This window comes from Denticeps clupeoides, unplaced genomic scaffold (assembly GCF_900700375.1).
Source record: "Denticeps clupeoides unplaced genomic scaffold, fDenClu1.1, whole genome shotgun sequence".
NCBI lineage: Eukaryota > Metazoa > Chordata > Actinopteri > Clupeiformes > Denticipitidae > Denticeps > Denticeps clupeoides.
In genome coordinates, this window is record NW_021629982.1 from 929284 (window position 1) to 948471 (window position 19188).

General features: G+C 41.1%; 1 protein-coding gene across 2 annotated transcripts in view; it reads left to right on the forward strand.

Annotated features, from left to right (window-relative positions):
- Positions 1–19188, forward strand: part of smarcc2 (SWI/SNF related BAF chromatin remodeling complex subunit C2) — a 95743-nt gene that overhangs the window by 65502 nt on the left and 11053 nt on the right. For both annotated transcript variants that reach the window (XM_028967206.1, XM_028967207.1), the window contains 6 exons: positions 1092–1253; positions 1354–1415; positions 3062–3167; positions 6918–7081; positions 14982–15116; positions 15816–16086. In XM_028967206.1, coding sequence (XP_028823039.1) covers positions 1092–1253; positions 1354–1415; positions 3062–3167; positions 6918–7081; positions 14982–15116; positions 15816–16086 — 900 coding nt within the window. The remainder of the gene's footprint in view (positions 1–1091; positions 1254–1353; positions 1416–3061; positions 3168–6917; positions 7082–14981; positions 15117–15815; positions 16087–19188) is intronic.

Sequence of the window (19188 nt, forward strand, 5' to 3'; positions counted from 1 at the left end):
GGTCAGTTTCATGTTTGTCCTGTGTAATGTTTTCTGATCATGTTCACCTGTGAATGATTGTATAAAGCTGCCCTGTTTGTGTCTGTTCGCCTTCGGGTCATTGTTTGGTGATGTTTCCATTGTCCCATGCTTCATTATAGGGATGGTATGGTGCCTGGTTTCCTCCAAACGTGATGCTTGATATCAGATCAGAGAATTTTATTTTTTTGTGGTTAGGGTTAGAGAGTCCTTCATGTGCCTTTCTACAATCTCCAGGCAGGCTGCCATGTGCCTTTTTCTAGGAAGTTACTTCCATCTGGCCACTCTACCATACAGGCCTGATTGGTAGGTTGCTGGAGAGATGTTAGTCCTTCTAGAAGGTGCTCCTCTGGCCACAGAGGACCTCTGGAGATCAAGTTCATGGTAAGGCTCTTCTCCCCTGATCACTCAGTTTAGGTGGCCAGAAGAGCACTAGGAATAGTCCTGGTGGATTTGAACTTTTTCCACTTATGGATGATGAAGGACACTGATACAGAAAGTAGTCAGACCCCCTTTATTTTTTTTTAAATCATTGCTAAAATAATTTAAGTTGTTTTTTTCCTCATTAGTGTACTCACAGCACCACATATTAACAAAAAACACAATTGTTGATATCTTTGCAGATTTATTAACAAAGATAAACTGAAGTATTACACGATCCTAATTTTTCAGACCCTTTGCTCAGTATGTAGTAAAAATACCCTTTTGATCTAATACTACCATGAGTCTTTTTTCACACCTGGATTTGGGGATCCTATGCCATTCCTCCTTACAGATCCTCTCCAGTTCTGGCAGGTTGGATGGTAAACATTGGTGGACATCCATTTTTAGGTCTCTCCATTTTTTGTGAAGCCACTTCTTCATTATTTTAGCTGTGTGCTTAGGGTCATTGTCTTGGAAGGTAAACATTTGGCCCAATCTTATGTCCTGAGCACTCTGAAGAAAGTGCTCTGAAGAGCACTCTGAAGAAAGCTGTCTCATTCAACTTGACTGGGTCTATGTCCAGGAGTGGGGTCTCAATTTTTTTCACATGATTATTGTTGTTAATTCATCCTTCCATCCCTCCTCCTCAGAGGAGTTCTCTCGCATGAAGGAGGAGGTGCCTGCAGCACTTGTGGAGGCTCATGTGCGACGGGTGGAGGAGGCTGCTCGGCTCAGTGGAAGATCTGACCCCCTCTATGGGCTGGAGGGCAGTGGCATTGCCGGCACTGGTGCTGAGGAGGGAGACAAACCTGGTCAGAAAAGGATCAAGAGTGGGAGTGGGTATTTATTTATGAAGGTGTGGACACACACGTTAATGTGCGATATGGGGTGTCTTGGGTATTTCTTCTGTAGAGGAGAGTGTTGAGGAGAATAAGACTGAAGGACAAGCAAATGAGGACAAGAAAGAGAATAAGGTCAGTGAGCACGCTTCTGTAATTATTCTCAGTAATGATCATAGACTTTGAGAATACAGAGCTGACTCCTGGTTAGAGGTGTGAAGCTTCACTGGTCTCATGATTCAATTATGATTCATGATTCATTTATCTACATTTTATCAAATCATATCACAAGGATGCCTGAACCAGGCTTTTTTTTGGACTGAGTATGGACTGAACTAGATTGTTTTTCTGCTGATTGGAGCAAATCAATGTGTCCACATGGGAGTTCAGCACCAGTGTTCAGTTGCTGCTTGCAAAGCGTAAGTTTCTGCCAAAATTGTGACAAACTTTAAACAAGTGACGTTAAGTGACCTCCAATTAACTAAATCATCTGTCACACTAAACTACAAAATGTAGCAAAAACTCATATCATGTTCATTTTGATTGTCCATGTGAACGAGGCCTTACTTACTCCTACCCGGAGTGGCACTGTACTCATATCAGACAGCCACGGTCACTTCTGGCACTACCTTTTAACTAGAATTTTAATGCCACCGCCAGAAAATCACCAAGCAATGTCATTATGGTATATTAATTTTGTTCTGCACTGTATCAATGTAGAGTTGTCCATGTCTGCATTGTGAGTCATTGATTATGAGATTTATTTTACCTACTAGAGCATCCAGAGAGTAATGCATTGCAGTAATCTAACCTTGATGTAATAAATGCATGGACCAACTTTTCTGCATCATGCTTTGAAATGATATTTCTTATTTTTGCAATATTACTAAGGTGAAAGAATGCTATCCTAGTGACATTATCTACGTGCGAATTGAATGAGACCCAGGTTAAAATCCCGCTACCATTACCATTGTGTCCCTGAGCAAGACACTTATCCCTAAATTGCTCCAGGGGGACTGTCCCTGTAACTACTGATTGTAAGTCACTCTGGATAAGGGGGTCTGATAAATGCCATAAATGTAAATTATTGTAGGTGATTGTAGACAAAATGTAAACATAAATTTAGAATGCTGTGCAGCATTGTAAAGAGAAGTGAACGTTTTATTATAAATGCTGAAACTTGGACACTTTTTTTTCTACACAGACCCTTTTGACATATGAAATACAATGAGATTATTACAGCAGCGCAGTGTATCTGCGCCGCATCTACACTGAATTGTAAAATGATGTGCATGTTTTTCTGGGTTTTAAATAAATGAGAGTCGTGCTGGCTTGTGGCCTGAATCGACACTATATGTCCCTTGTCCCCAAAACTGGTATTGGAAATGCATGGCAAATAAATGAATCTATGAATCTGTCCGAAAAAATAATAATGTCTTTGAAAAGGTTAGGCCGCGCAACACGCAGTGGGCACCCAGACCTGAACTCCGGCAGAGTCGCTGACACATTATACATTAAACTGCTGAGTAGTGACCCTGCATCACCCTTAGTGAGCAGTGGGCAGCCATGAAAAGGACCCGGAGAGCAGTGTGTGGAGGACACAAGTTATTCTGGATTTCTAAAAGAAAACAGTGCATGTGCATCTGATGTTTGTAATCTGAATATTATTAACTATACTGTCAAAAGTTAATTCAATAATCTTATACACTCATTCTTTGTGTGCGTGAACATGTATGCATGTGGGGGGTTGACTTTCTTTGTCTTTCAACTATCATTTTCAGGAAAGCAAGGAAGGAGCAGCACAGGAAAAGAATGGAGAGAAAGAAGAGGCGAAAGGGAAAGAAGGAGAAATGGAGAGAGAGGCTGAGAAGCCAGAATCTGAAATGAGTATAATTATGCATGCATATCTTACACACATTTATTAGTTTGCTTTTAATAGTGTCATTAATAATGACAACATATATCTATATACTCAGCGTGTATACTGATATTTGTTACTGCAAGTTAACTTATTTAAAATGTAATAGTAATGTAGCTATTTCAGTAATAGCTATTTAAAATAATTTAGCAAATTACATTTTATCACTTTTGTAAATTATGAATGAATGCTGGCAGCCACCAGAGGCTTCAAGCCTCATTTTACTGTAAGATCATACAGTTATGAACCTCTGCTAAATCAAATATTTAATGTGCAAAGATCAAATTTCAAGTAAATTTAACTCACCGTGAGCTATTATGCCAATAATATTAGCAATAGAAATACTGTCATCTGTCCCTTTATGTCTGGCTGCTTGAGACCCAAGTAGTTAAGTGAGGTTGGTGTACATAGCTGTATCCAGGAGGGGTGGACTCGTTCAATGCTACAAATTTGTTTCGGTCAGGCACAGTACATCAAACCCCTGATCTGTAATAATTTAATTGACAATGAGTGTTTTAGGTGTAAGGTATCTAAAATTTAATAATCCTATTCTTATATCGGGGGTGCTGGTGGTACGTTCAGAAGGAATGATAATATCGGGTAGTAAGTTGCAGTCCAGCCCGTGGAACAGACACAGTGTCATCATATTTATGAGTTTTGTTATTAATGTTTCTTGTAGAATTTCTTGTTTTAATAGAGCGAAGACACAGTGTCAATATTGTGCTGGGTTGTACACGCTGACTCTATGCAAAAATGGCAGACACTCGGTTTAGCCAGTCTGTCTGCTGCCAGCCCCCAAAGAAGATTCTAAGACTATGAGCTAAGTTTTTGGATAACTGAGTGGTGCCCGCCCAGTTGGGGTGGATGCCATCTCGCCCAAAAAGACCAGGCTTCCCCCTAAATGTTGGCCAGTTATTAATAAAAACCCACTTTATTTTTTGGACACCACTCGATTTATATCGAGGAGCCTTACAGGTCTCGTCGCAAAGCCGAAACTGCGGTAATGGGCCAGAGCAGGTTACTTTATCTGACATTTTTTTAGCCAGTTCAAGCATCTCTATAAAATAATCTTTGGTTATTTCCGCCTGGCGTAGCCAGACGTCGTTAGCGCCGACGTGAATCGCTATACTGGAGTACCTGCGGTTATTTTTTGCCAGCGATTTTAAATGTGCGGTAGTGGGCGCTCTGGCTCCAGGAAAACACAGGGTTTTATTCGCTGGTGCTGGTATCCTCACGTTTCGAACTATAGAGCCGGTGGATTGTAGGACCCAGCGGATGCCTCGCTGAGGGGGGAGAAGCTGTTCTGAACGCGGACCGGTGTGTGGTGCCCAGGTGGTGGGGGAGCTTGGCGGGTCGTCGAATGTTGATGTTGTCGAATTTTCTAGTTCTAGTTAGAACTATGTTGGCTGCATTATTCTGAAATAGCTGGAGTTTACTCATGCACCAACTAGAGCATCTAGACAGTAATGCATTGCAGTAATCTAGTTCTAAGGTGAAAGAATGCTATCCTAGTAATATTATCTACATGCGAATTGAATGAGAGGCCTGCATCGATGGATAGTTTTAGGAAATATTTTATTTCAGACAGGTGAATCTACTCAAACATTTACCCCTGCTTCTAACATCTGTGAATAGCAGCAGGTCTGTGTGTTCTCGTTTTGTCTTCTCCAAATGAGCATGGAATAACATGGAATAAGCCTCTGGCCCAAACAGAACACACAATCTCTATCATGTCTTTCATATTTATTATGTTTATCACTTATTTCAGCTTTATAGCCAGTGAAGAGTGTATTTGCAGACTCTACAAATAACATTGGCATATGCTTGTGACTCATTTTGTGATTGATTGAATTTTTTCCTGTGATCAACTGGTTGGGCACCACTGTATCAACCCTTTTGTTATGGCTTTTGGCATCAGGATACAGAACACAGACAGTCTAGCTCAACATCTAAATATATCTGCATCTGCCATTTAAAGGACAGGTAACAATATTTTCTAGTCAGCATTCACCATTGTGGTAAAGATGTCAAAGAAATATGGAAAAAAAGAAATACACCCCAAATAAATATTGGCATATGAACTTTCTGTGCACACTATGGTCAAAGATACATTTTGTTGAACTTTGACCTTTGCGTTGTCATGCCACTAATAAAAACTAAGCATTGAAAATGGCTCTGAAACCAAGATGGAGGAGCAGTTTATTAAAGCAGTGATTATAAGTTGATTACTGCATTTGGTTTAACCATCTTACTTCAGCACCTCATGGAAGGTGATATGCTGGAGAAAAATGTCAGATGTGTTTTGACAGTGAACAGCCAGGTGTATTTGGAAAGTGAACTTGAATGTAAAATATTTTATGGTTTAGTGATTTATAACTATGGTCTTACAGTAAAATGACCTTGTGGTGGAAGATATTATGATTATTGATTATTGCATTGATCAATTATAATGATGTTAATTAATAGGTATTGAAAGGAGTTTGGTGTTTTTGTAGTGCTAAATAAGGTAAATACTGGCAGATTACAAAGTGCTAAGAATGTTCAGTGGTGGCAGTGATGGCCTAGCAGGTTAGGAAGCGGACTTGTAACTGAAGTGTTGTGGGTTCAAATTCCAAACTGTCAAGGTACCACTGAGGTACCCTTGTGCCAGGTAACGTCCCTGTAACTGTACAGGTATCCTCAAAAAAATAAAGGGAACACAAAACTAAGACATCCTAGATCTGATTTAATGAAATAATCTTATTAAATACTTGTTCTTTACATAGTTTAATTAATACATAGGCTCTCGTCTCGCTACCTATTGACAGTCAGGCTACCTATTGGCAGTCAGGCTACCTCTGGCGGGCGCATGGAGGCCTGTGCAGCCCCCAAAGAAATGCCACCTCATACCATTACCAACCCACTGCCAAACTGGTCATGTTGGAGGAACACCCAACAGCATTTCTGGAGAGCACAGGGCGCAAGTTGCGAATTTGCCAATGTTGGTGTTCTCTGGCAAATGTGCTGTATGGTGACACATGCACATTTGTGCCCTGCTGGAGGTCATTTTGCAGGTCATTTTGTTCCGCCTTGCACAAAGGCAGAGTTAGCGGTCCTGCTGATGGGTTGTCGCCCTCCTACAGACTCCTCCACATCTCCTGATGTACTGGCCTATCTCATGGTAGCACCTCTATGCTCTGGACACTACGCTGACAGACAGCCTTCTTGCTACAGCTCGCATTGATGTGCCATCCTGGATGAGCTGCACTAATTGAGCCTCATTCTACCATTATAGTGAAAGCACGGCAGCATTCAAAAGTGATCAAAGCATTATCCAGAAAGCATAGGACCTGAGAAGTGGCTTGCGGTCAACTCCTGCAGAAGACATTGAGAAGTGCTAATTGCCTATAATTTCCACCTTTTGTCTATTTCATGTGCATAGCAGCATGTGAAATTGATTGTCAATTGTGGACACAGTGTTGTGGAGAGTTTGAGTTCACAGTAGTGTGATTTGAGTTACATTGTGTGTTACAAGTGTTCCCTTTATTTTTTTGAGCAGTGTATATCTGCTTTTGACTTTCTGTCAGTCTGTAATTGGTTCTGTGCATGAATGATTTTCTGTATGTTATTTGTTACTAAACAAATTTTGTAACAAAGTAACACTTTGTAACATTTACAGTAATATTCCCAAAACATGTATTTAGGCTACGCCTTACAGACTGGTTTTTTTCTGTTTACAGGCGAAGGTGAAAAGGAAAGGGATGGGAAGAGCCTGTCAGAGGAGAGGCAGCAAGATACAGAGAATGATGGAGAGAGAAAGACCAAGGTGGAGAGGGACATGGGAGAGGGTAACTTGGCAACTGCTGCTGCCTCTGCCCTTGCTGCTGCTGCTGTCAAAGCCAAGGTGTGAGTTTGTGTGTGTGAGAATAACATTAATGCAAACAAAACATCAAAGTCAGCTTTATTGTCAATTCTGCCACATGTACAGGACATACAGAGAATTGAAATTGCATCAGACCCATGGTGCTTACAAGTAACATTAAAGTAACATTAAATACAAAGGTATAAATAAAATTTTAACACAATATACAAATAAGGGCACATGGTGGAGAGTGCAAACCATGTAAACAATGTGAACAATGTAGTGCAACAGAGCTTGTAAGTGTAAAAGTGACAAGTGAGGTAGAGGCAGACCAATGCTGCACAGAGTGACTGGTGCACGGTCAGTTTGTGTGTGTGCGTTAGAGTTCAGAAAGTTTGTGGAGCAGAAGAGGGGAGTGAGGGGAGTGGGGGCAGAGCCGGGAGAGAGTTGAGCTTCCTGACAGCCTGATGGGTGAAGCTGTCCTTCAGTCTGCTGGTCCTGGCCTGGAGACTCCCCAGTCTCCTCCCTGATGGCAGCAGGCTGAAGAAAGTTTGCATTGGATGGGTGGGATCGGCTGCTATGCAGAGGGCTTTTTTGGTGAGCCGTGTGCTGTAGATGTCTTGGAGGGAGGGGAGAGGGACACCGATGATTCTCTCAGCTGCTCTGACTATGCGTTGGAGAGTTTTATGGCAGGACACATTGCAGGCTCCAAACCACACAGTGATGCAGCTAGACAGGATGCTCTCGATGGTTCCTCGGTAGAATGTGTACATGATGGGGGCTGGTGCTCTTGCTCTTCTTAGTTTGCGGGGGAAGTAGAGACGCTGCTGTGCTTTCTTAGCCAGTGCAGTGGTGTTATTTGTCCAGGAGAGATCCTCAGTGATGTGCACACCCAGGAACTTGGTGCTGCTCACTCTCTCCACAGATGCACCGTTGATGGTCAGAGGAGCATGCTGAGTATTTCCTCTCCTGAAGTAAACAACAATCTCTTTAGTCTTCTCCACATTCAGAGAGAGATTGTTGTGTCCGCACCACGTGGCCAGGCGGCTCACCTCGCTTCTGTAGTTAGACTCGTCCCTGTTATTAATGAGACCCACCACAGTCGTGTCATCCATAAACCTAATGAAGCAGTGTGTTTAGAACGATGGTGCTGGATGTGTAACATGTAGACAACAAATATAGTGCTAAACCAGTGAAATGAATAATGCCAAGTAAAAATAATGCAAATAATGCTGTACAAAATGGAACAGTACAATAAGGTTTTCTAAACATAAGAGGTTGTATGTGTTTGTCAATCCAAAGTGGAACATCTTTGGAACATCTGTTGTGTGAGGCACCGTGGAAAGAAGCTATTGCAGGACCCAAATGCTTCAGTACTGTTTTCTGCATGGTAAGAGGGTGAAGGCTGCATGTGAGGGGTGTGTAGAGTCCTTTACAATGCTGGTGGCTTTGGTGAGGTGGTGGGGAATTGTGGTCACTTCCAAGTCCATGTGTGCAGATGTGATTTCAGGCAACTTGCCCCTCTTCTTTCTGTTGAACAAAAGTTCAGCTCTACTCTTCCCAGTTGCACAATTCCTCTGTACTCTGTGACATACCACCTGAACTCTTTTTGCCAGATCAATCCATCTGATGTGATGTGCTTCATAATTTAAGCATTCTGCTGCTCTACTCCAATCAAATTCAAATTTTATTTGTCATATACATAGTCATACACGGTATGATATGCAGTGAAATGATTTAGCGACTGCTACAGACCACAGAATTGCAAATATTGCAAACATAGCCAAATATTACACTTTTATGTCTTAACATAAAACATAAAATATGTGTAACAGGTAGGGTGAAGGACAAAGTGAAAAGTAAAAAAGGAAGAAAAAAAATTGTGCAAGAGTAAAGAGTTTGTGCAAGGATTCTGGGGGGGATTGAGTCCAGAAGTGATTGAAAGTGAAAGTGCTGGAGTTTATTGGAGTTCTATGAAGTGTTGTGATTGTTGAGAGCTCGAATAGCCTGTGGGAAGAAGCTCCTCCTCATTCTCTCTGTGTTGGATTTCAGGGAGCGGAATCGCTTCCCTGATCGCAGCAGAGGGAACAGTCCATTGTTGGGGTGGCTGAGGTCCTTCACTATCTTCCTGGCCCTGGTCCAGCACCGCTTGCTGTAGATTGATTGAAGGTCAGGGAGCTTGGTACAGATGATGCGTTCAGCTGATTGAACCACCCTCTGTAGGGCTCGCCTGTCCTGCATGGTGCTGTTCCCATACCAGGTTGAGATGTTTCCTGTCAGGATGCTATGGTGCAGGAGTAGAAGTTCCTGAGCACCTTGGAGGGCAGTCTAAAATCTCTCAGGCGTCTGAGGTGGAAGAGACGCTGCCAGGCCTTTTTCACCCCGGTGTTGATGTGACAGGACCATGACGGGTCCTGCGTGATTTGAACACCGAGGAAGCTGTCCACTCTCTCCACTGGGCTCCTTTTGATGACAGGGGTCCGTTAGTTCCTCTCCTGCTTGGTACTAAAGTCCACTATTAACTCCATTGTCTTGCTGATGGTCAGATGGAGATTGTTCCTCTGGCACCAAATCTCCAGATTTCCAACCTCCTCCAGGTAGGATGTCTCGTTGTTGTCAGAGATCAGGCCCACCATGACAGTGTTTTCAGCAAACTTGATGATGGTGGTGGAGTTTGTAGTGGCTGCACAGTCATAGGTGTAGAGAGTACAGCAGGGTGCTCTGAACACAGCCCTGGGGGGCTCCAGTGCTGAGAGTGATGTTGGCTGAGACATGTCCACACATTCTTACTGCCTGTGGTCTCCCAGTCAGGAAGTTGGAGATCCACTGACAGAGAGATGATCTGAGTCCCAGGTGCTCCAGCTCAGTGGTGAGTGTGGAAGGGATTATCGTGTTAAATGCTGTACTATAGTCAATGAAAAGCATTTTAACCTAATTTCCCTTCCGAGTGTCCAGGTGGGTGAGTGCTGGGTGGAGGAGATGAGAGATGGCGTCGTCTGTGCATCGATTGGGACAGTAGGCAAACTGTAGTGAGTCGAGTGTGTCCGGTAATGAAGAAATGAGTCTCTGACCAGCCGAAAGCTCTTCATCACTACTGAGGTTAGGGCTACAGGGCGGTTCTCGTTGAGGGAGGCAGGATGGGGTTTCTTTGGGACTGGAATAATGATGGATTCCATGAAGCATGTGGGGATCACTGACTGAGATAAAGAGAGGTTGAATATCTCTGTGAACAAAGTTGCTAGCCGGTCTGTGCAGGCTCTGAGGATTCTCCCCAAAATGCCGTCTGGTCCTGCTGCCTTCCTGGTGTTCACTCTCCTGAAGGCTCTCCTCACGTCATGCTCGATGATGATTAACGCATTTTCGGTGCTGGCAGTGTCTTCCTGTCTGCAGCTGTAGGCGCCACTAGCCTTAGCATCGCTAGCGTCTTTAGCTGCAGCCTCGAAGCGAGCATAGAATGTGTTCAGCTCGTCTGCCAGAGACACGTTCACGTTCGTCATACAGGATGTTGGTGCTTTATAATCCGTGATCATTCTTAGTCCCTGCCAAAGGCTCCTAGAGTCACTCTTTTCGAGTTGTGACTCTAGTTTCTTCCCGTAGTGCTGCTTCACCTCCTTCATTGCTTTCCTGACGCTGTATGACGCAGCCTTGTATGGTTCCATGTCCCCGGAAGCACGCCCCACGTTATAGGTTTTCTTTATTTTATAATTGCACTTTGGGGGGTCTGTGTGAAACATTATTTCAATACACAGTAGGTTGGATATCTTGGATCTTGAACTCAGAACAGAACTATATTGTATATTGTCTTTGCATTTGGACACCATAAACATTAAGATAAAATGCATGAGATTGAAAATAAGATGTATAAATAGTCAGTTATCTAAGGCTGCTGTAGTGCTTGTAGAGGACTGAGCTGAAAAAATAAACTCATTATCATCAGTGAACACTGTTCTGTCAGTATATTGTTAATAAACTCACCTCAAATATTATTTACATGTGTCCACTATACCCCCACATAAAACCACAAATAAACATGGATACAGAATGAGTGACCAATTTGTGTTGAGGCAACACAAGTTAAGCAACTTGTTTTTCACTCCTCCGTGGCTGAAGAGGGTAGATTTACCGCGTGCTGTGAAGCTAAATTCAATGTGTGATTAAAGCATTTAAAATGCTTTAATCAAATGCAGTCCTCTGCTGTCCATTACTGCAGCTCTGCAATGTTACTGCCAGTATGGCTCTCGTGGAAAAGTAGTTGCCTCATTAATGTGGGGCGATGTTATATAATGTAAGATTCAGTGGCTAGCAAAGTCCAGCTCTTTCCACAAAAAGAAAAAATATTTTTTTACAATTTTCCTTATGCCCTCGTACAAACTGGGCATTGCTACCTCCATAATATATTTCCGAGGATGTGTTTTCAATCGCTCTATAGAGGCACAAATCCTTCTTATCTTTGCAATATTTCTAATGTGAAAGAATGCTATTTTAGTGATATTATCTACAATTATTATCTACAAATTGAATGAGAGACCAGCATTAATGATGACACCTAGATCCTTTACTTCTGTACTTGGTGAGATAGAAAGGCTATCCAGAGTTATGATGTAGTCAGACAGCTTACATTTGGCTGCTTGAGGTACAAGACGTTCTGTCTTATCATGGTTTAACAGAAGAAAGTTGGTGAGCATCCACTGTCTAATGTCCTTCAGACAATAATCTATTCTGTTCTATCGATTGTCATTGCTGATAAATACAACCGTGTGTCGTCAGCATAGCAGTGAAAGCAAATACCGTCTTGCGAATGATATGACCTAAAGGTAACATGTATAAGGAAAATTGCAATGGACCTAGGACGGAACCTTGTGAAACATCAAAATCTATTTTACTATGTGAATAACCATTGATGTCCACAAACTAAAACAGTGTTTTACCACAAAATAAAAAATAACGTTGTCGATATAACAACATTTTTATGCTGCTTTCTTGGGTTACCTTTAAAAGAGAACCTGCTGATTATTGGCCCTGTTGGCTCATGGTAGTGGAGGGGGAAAGGGGGTGTGCCTTGGTGATCACATAGGAAGGTTATGGATCATTATTATTATTACTACCAGGGCTGGCCCTAACAAATTTGGAGCCCTACTCCAGATTTTAGATGGCGCCACCTTGCATTGCAATAAATTCCACTGCTAGTGTAGAAACTAGACATTAATGTCTTCTTACACCAATTGCAATATAAAAAATTGTAACTGCAAAAAGATTATGAAGATTATCAACTTGAGCTTGTTGAATGATAATTAGCTCTCAGGTTTTAATGACAGGGAAGAGTGACATCCCACTAAACCCCGCCACCACCCTGTTCCCACCCTGGCCAGTCCCATCCATTGTCATGGGTCGTATAGGCAGCAGGAATTGCGGGGTTTCATTATTAATTTTATTATTTGTAATGTTGTTGTTGTTATTAATTGCTCAGACTTGTGGGAGAAAAGATTTTATACATGGCTCAGACAATTCAATAAAATTATTTAACCTATTTGGAGAGAGAGATAATAATAAATTCCAGGGTGCCTTTTCATTGGTAGTGTTGTTGTATTTTACCCAGATACAATACCGTTTTTGTTTGTTTGTTTGTTTGTTTTTTTTATGATTTTTTTATATTTTGTTTGTCTTTTCTTTTTTTGATTGGCTGGTAAATTACAGGTGGGGTAGTGGTGGCCTAGCGTTTAAGGAAGCGGCACAATAATCAGAAGGTTGCCGGTTTGATTCCCGATTCACCAAGGTGCCACTGAGGTGACACTGAGCAAAGCACAGTCCCCACACAGCTGCCCACTGCTCACCAAGGGTGATGGGTTAAAAGCAAAGGACACATTTTGTTGTGTGCACGGTATGCTGTGCTGCAGTGTATCACAATGATAGTCACTTCACTTTCACCTTACTTTAGGTTCTAGGACCCAGCAGAGACTTGTTTTATAGTGAGGCACTCCTGTGCAGCGGTCTGAAAGATATTGGCTGCTGTGGCATATTAGCCTACAAATTATATTTCAGTGTGAACATTACATTGTGTGGCAGGAATACATAAAAAAAAAGACTGTCGCTCAGAGTGCTCTCGCTCACAGTATTTTACGCAATAGACCTATGCATTCATTGCTAAATGTTCATTTTAGAATGGTAATTATTGACTGTTTATTTCCGAGGATGATATCCTTCCTCATCCCCTCTGAACTTGAGTACCTGCACCCTTCCCTGCACCATGTGCAGTGACAGCTCCACAGTTGTGGAATGGACAGATCTGTTCACTCTGGCCTTTTGTTAATGCTGCTAGTGAAGTTAAAAACCCAAACACAGTGTCAATTATCAACAACTATTTTTTGTAGAGCAGTATGTTTCAATGGGCTCTATAGCAAGTACAGACGACACTCTTTAAACTTAGACCATTGTAATGAATTTGCTCAAAGGGAAATATTTATAATTAATTATAACTGGTTATAATTAATAATAAACATTTAGATTAGAGTTTAGGATAAACTGGAGCAGAATCAATGTTACAATTACTTGATCTGTCCATCCACCGAGCAGATAATATAATTATTTATCAATTCTGGCCAGGAAGGGTAGCTTTCCCACTCTGCAGTGCTAGCAGTAATTTAGCATGTAGCTTAAAGGATCAACGTTCAGTGACTCCAGATTGTGAGCAGCACACAGAAACAAACGATTGTGAATTTAAAGAATTTAATAAACAAGGCTATAGCTAACATACAACAATTAAACAAACATATACATACAGGATAACAGAAAGTGAGGAAAAGAGAATGGCAGTATTTCACATCAATTAACTACAGCCTAATGAGAATCGTCAGAGAATCAAGGTTCGTCTTAAAAAGGGGTTCAAGCTTAAACACGCACCTAAATAGTTATAAACGTTACTTGCATTGGTCCTTGTTTCATGCAAAAGAGTCCTGATGCGATAGGGTGACGATCCTCGACCTTTAGGCGTGAGCTGGAGGTCTTCCTTGAAGTTACTTCAAGGTAAACTTGCCGAAGATTAAGCCCAAGAGATGAGCTTAACAAAGTGTTGAAAAGACGTGTCTCAGGAGTAAGAAAGATTTTCTGAGCCCAGCGGGGCCTGGGAGAATCACTTTTGATGCTGTGACCATGTGGCCTGAATGGCCAATCACAAGTGTGATTTTTTGGCGGGAGAAACTTCCTTTGTCTTGGTTTTACGACCCCTTGGAATTTTTATTGCTGGCCCAGAGAGAAACTGCAGTGAACAATTTCTACCTTTTTGAAACTGTATGATGCATTTTGTGATCACATAGTATGCATCACTGTTTCAGTAATAAAGAGATGTTCCTTCTGATACCAAGAAAGGGACCTTTAGGAGGTAGGAAAGTAGAGATACACTTATGCACTTAAGTACAGGCAATTAATGGAAATAGAAAGTTGTAACTAGTATAATTCATACAAGGGAACGTACACACAATGTATGCATATACAGGATCCACTTATAATCGCATATTCCTAGCACAAGATACAGAAAATGTGTTTAAGTGTGTGCGTGATTGTGTATTGCAAGGGTGGGGCCAGGCAGGAGGTCTTTTTGGAATGCTTTGAAGCTTGGAGCCCCAATCTGTTTAGCATCCTTGTGATAGTGGGGGAAGACTGTGGGCAATCAAGCCTCCATCTAAGTGTAGAATGAGGGTCCAGGTTTGTAATTTATATGTAAGTGTCAAAGGTTAATACGGTCTTTGAAGATCGGCCATCTGTGATCCTAGGCAGACGCTACACCACCTCAAGACACAACTCTCTAGTAAACTCACATGTAGAAAAAAAATGTCTTGAGACAAAGTAATTCAGAGAGGGATCCCCTTTCAAGGTTGCAAATTGTGATCTACTCTGTATTAGGTGAGTGTTTATAATGATCAGGTCTATCTCTTTTTTTTCCTGACAGCACCTGGCTGCTGTGGAGGAAAGGAAGATAAAATCCCTGGTAGCCCTGCTTGTCGAAACACAAATGAAGAAGTTGGAGATTAAGCTGCGACACTTTGAGGAGCTGGAGACCATCATGGACCGTGAGAGAGAGGCAGTGCGTTTGTTGAAAATCCTAAATCTTAAGGGTTAAGGGTGACATCCATCCAGGGGGTGCCACAAACAGATGAAGAAAAAAAAATAGTAATATTAGTTGGTATTACTGTGTCTTTATTTGAAAAGAATAAGCCCACATGACTTTACATGCATGGCAAAGCCTATTAAATAGTAGTAGAAGTGAAAACGCTGTTTAATCCTTCTCATGTCGTTTTTTTAAATCGTGGTAAAACTCCCTTCAGTGTTTGGTGCTGCATTCTGGGGGCGACACCTAAAACCTTGCCTAGGGCTCCAAATTTGTTATGGCAGATTATTACTGTGGCTTTTGCTAGAAAGATTTTTGCAATGTCAGTGTAGACTATATTAATTGTTCAAGAGTATAGAAATAATCTTAATTTCACTCTTTTGTCCACTTTCTACAATTTGACTATGTGTGTTTAAGTGTTTAAACTATCAGTGTCTTGTCTGACCCATTTTATTTTTGCTTGATACATGTCAATAATTCCATCCTTCTGAAATGCAGAGGCATCTTTTCCTAAACCATCAAATGTCTCTGAACATTTTTGTTTAATAATCAGTTAAGAATAACATGTTGCTGCAGTAATTACCAGTTACCATTTCAAATATCTTGACTGTTTGCAGAACACTTTGTTTATATGCATGTGATTAAGGTTGTTGTTGTATTTCTTTCTGTGTGTAGTTAGAGTACCAAAGGCAGCAGTTGCTGGCTGACCGTCAGTCATTCCATATGGAGCAACTGAAATATGCTGAGCTGAGAGCTCGGCAGCAACATTTCCAACAGCTGCAGAGTCAACACAGCAACCCCCCTCCACAGGTTCCACCCCAGTCTGGACCACCACCTGTCTCCAGTCCTGCCGCACCTAATGAGGCATCATTGAACACCGTACAAACACACACACCACCAATCTCACACACTGTACCGGCAAATACAACTGCACCTACCTTACATGGTAAGTATAAACAGGACAGATTCAGTTGTTTTTTCTATTGAAAGTCTTTTTTTACCAGTACTGCCTCCCTACCGCCAAGACTCCTACAGTGCCTCACGTGATAACTGGGCTTCCTTGTAGTTCCAGGCTAAACTGTAGGGGCTCTCAGACCAGTTGACAATGTGAGTAAACACATATGAGAAAACACCTCTAGCTTTGGGTTGTGCTCTGTAATGGGGAACCAAACATTTCCCCGCAACTGCACTCATCCAAAAGTCATCTTAAAGTCATCTTGCCAATGAAGCCTGTTGACTGCATGAGCCTTCGTTCACATAAAATTGAATCATCGTGCAGACTTGTCTCAACCTCTACAACCCTTTTTCCTTCCATTCCTTCACCTCAAACACAAGGGAATGCTCACACCCTTCTGAATACTAATGCTGGTATGATGACAGCTCTGATGACTCTGCGTAGCTAGATAGGTCCTGTTCAAAATAACACGTCCCATGGTGTACTGCTGAGCAAGCATAAAGCAATGTGTGCAAAGCTCTACAGGACCTCTACAATGAACTATCTTGAGGGTGGTATTAGGCGATATGAGAAATGTCTTCTGCATTTTATATTTATTTTTACATTATCTGTCGATTTATATCAATATAAATCAAATCACTGTCAAACCACCTTTTTATTCCTACGGTGATAAAACAAGACAAAACTAATTTTGGTTTAAATATAATTTATTTTGTCAGAAGTTAAACTGCAATAAATATAAATAATATAATAAATATATTAGTAACTTAAATTGTTCTGACCAGAAGTTGTTTAATCAATTTTAAGTAAATTTAATTCAACAAAATTATGACGGGTTTGTCTTCACACCGGGGCAGTGGTGGCCTAGCATCTTAGGAAGCAGACCCATATTTTTAGCCAATTTAATTTAATCTGAGGAATTTGAACATACCTCAGACACATTACTTTAGATATTAACAGGTCCACAGTTTGGCCAATGTGGTGGAATTTGGCATAGGCACTTTGCGATGTTGCCTTACACCAAAGGGAGTATTAGTTTGCATTTGTTTGATGATGTTGCAGTATGGTTAAGTAAAAGCACAAGAAGCACACATGTGGTCTCTGTTATTCTTCTTACAGATTATTACCTTGGTTACAGAAATAATATAAGTGTACAGAAAGTGCAGTAGCAGTCAGAGGTGGGTAGAGTAGCCAAAAATGCTGTTCGAGTACAAGTTGCGTTACTCCAAAATGTACAGTGGTCTACTTAGCTCATGGCACCATTTAAAAAAATGTTTACCAATGCAAAAAGTGTCTATATGAAAATTTGTGTTACTCTGCCATGTGTGTGGCCATATGACTGCATTTCTATGTCTGATTGTTGAAATGGTGTTGTGATTTTTGCTGCTACGTCTGAATGGTGAAATGTGTTAGATCTACTGCTGGCAAATGGTTTAAAAAAGTAACAAGTCGAGTGTTTCCCAATGTAGCAAAATAAGAGTACAGTTTCTTATTTAAGTATGTACTAAAGTTAAAGTAAAAAGTATTGCGTTGTAAAACTACTCTTAGAAGTACTTTTTTTTTTCAAAAAGCTACTGAAGTAAATGTAATGGAGTAAATGTAACTCGTTACTACCCAACCCTGGTAGCAGTGATGTATGTGTTTAGGATAAATAAGTTTTATTTTGTGTCTGGCTCCACCAGTCAGATCTATGCAGCAGACAGGATAGGCTGACAGTGGTGCTTGTGGGATTGAGAAAGAAACATTTCTCTACAAGACTAAAAATTTGAGAAGAACAATGGAAATTTGCTGCTTCCGCTAGCCTCTCTAACCTCTAGCCTCAGTGTAAATGATGACTCCGTCATTGTGTGGCCCAGCAGGTTAGTGTAAATGATGTGTAATCATTTATGATGACTCCATCATTTACACTGTGATTTTTCCTTGTCATTTCCTGTCGTGGGGTAAACACCTAACTCAAAGGGTACAAATATATCACATGCGAAAAAAAAGGTCACGATTTATGTGCGCACACTGTGCGGTCCGATGCTTGTCTGTGACCTAACTACTCAGACTACACAAGCAATATGAACACATCGGAAGCAGAAGAAGAAGAACCTGAATTATTAGTGATGCTGAACAAAGCAAAATACGCTACTTTGGCCATTTGGTGCACAAAAAAAAAATTCTGCGGCAGTATGGCTACACATTAGACTTATTTTTTTATTTTGATTTTCCACTATAAATAACTTTTCTCTCTGTTGTTCCAGCCATGATAAGAAGGCGGGACCATGTTAAAAAGTTTAAGGCCCCAGTTAAGATCAGTGACTCCGCCATAAGAACTGGGCAATAATGGCCCAAGACAAGTCCCAAGATGGAAATCACTGCTGAGCAAAAAGAACATTAAGGCTTTTCTCTGTTTTGACAAATTATTTTAATGATCCCCAAAACTTTTAGGAAAATTTTGCGGACTGACTGACGAGACAAAAGTTTAACTTTTTGGAAGGTTTTACTTTTGTGTCCCATTACATCTGGCATAAAATTAACACCACATTTCACAAAGAAAATATTATATCAACAGTAAAATATGGTGGTTGTACAGAGGTATGTCCAGAACATAATTTGTGGGAGTTACAATTGTGTTATGGCCCTGAGTACACTTCTCTCTGTCAGCTCACGGTACAGATCCTGAATAGTGATATTTAACACTTGTGCCGATTTATCAACATATTCTGTTCAATTATACCATCTAAAGCCAAGTTTTCTTTGAATGAGGAAGACAATGCCTCAGATGCCAGACAATTCCGCAGCCAGGCTAATTCAGCAGGTAATGCTAGCCCCAAGTCACAAGTGCAAGAGGATACTGGAAAGGCCCATAATATGGACATAATTCAGATTCTTTGGATCATAAATTATATTTCCACAAAAATTGATGTGGTCTTGAAAAAATTCAGGACTTAAAGAGAGATGTGCAGGAGTTCATGGCGTGCACGGATGAAATAGAAGTGAGAATAAGCAATGTAAAAGATGCAGTCACCTCAGAGAAAGGCAAGAATGAAGAACTAGCAAAAAAACATTTGCACTGATCCAACTTGCAAATCGTTAACATGTCAGAGA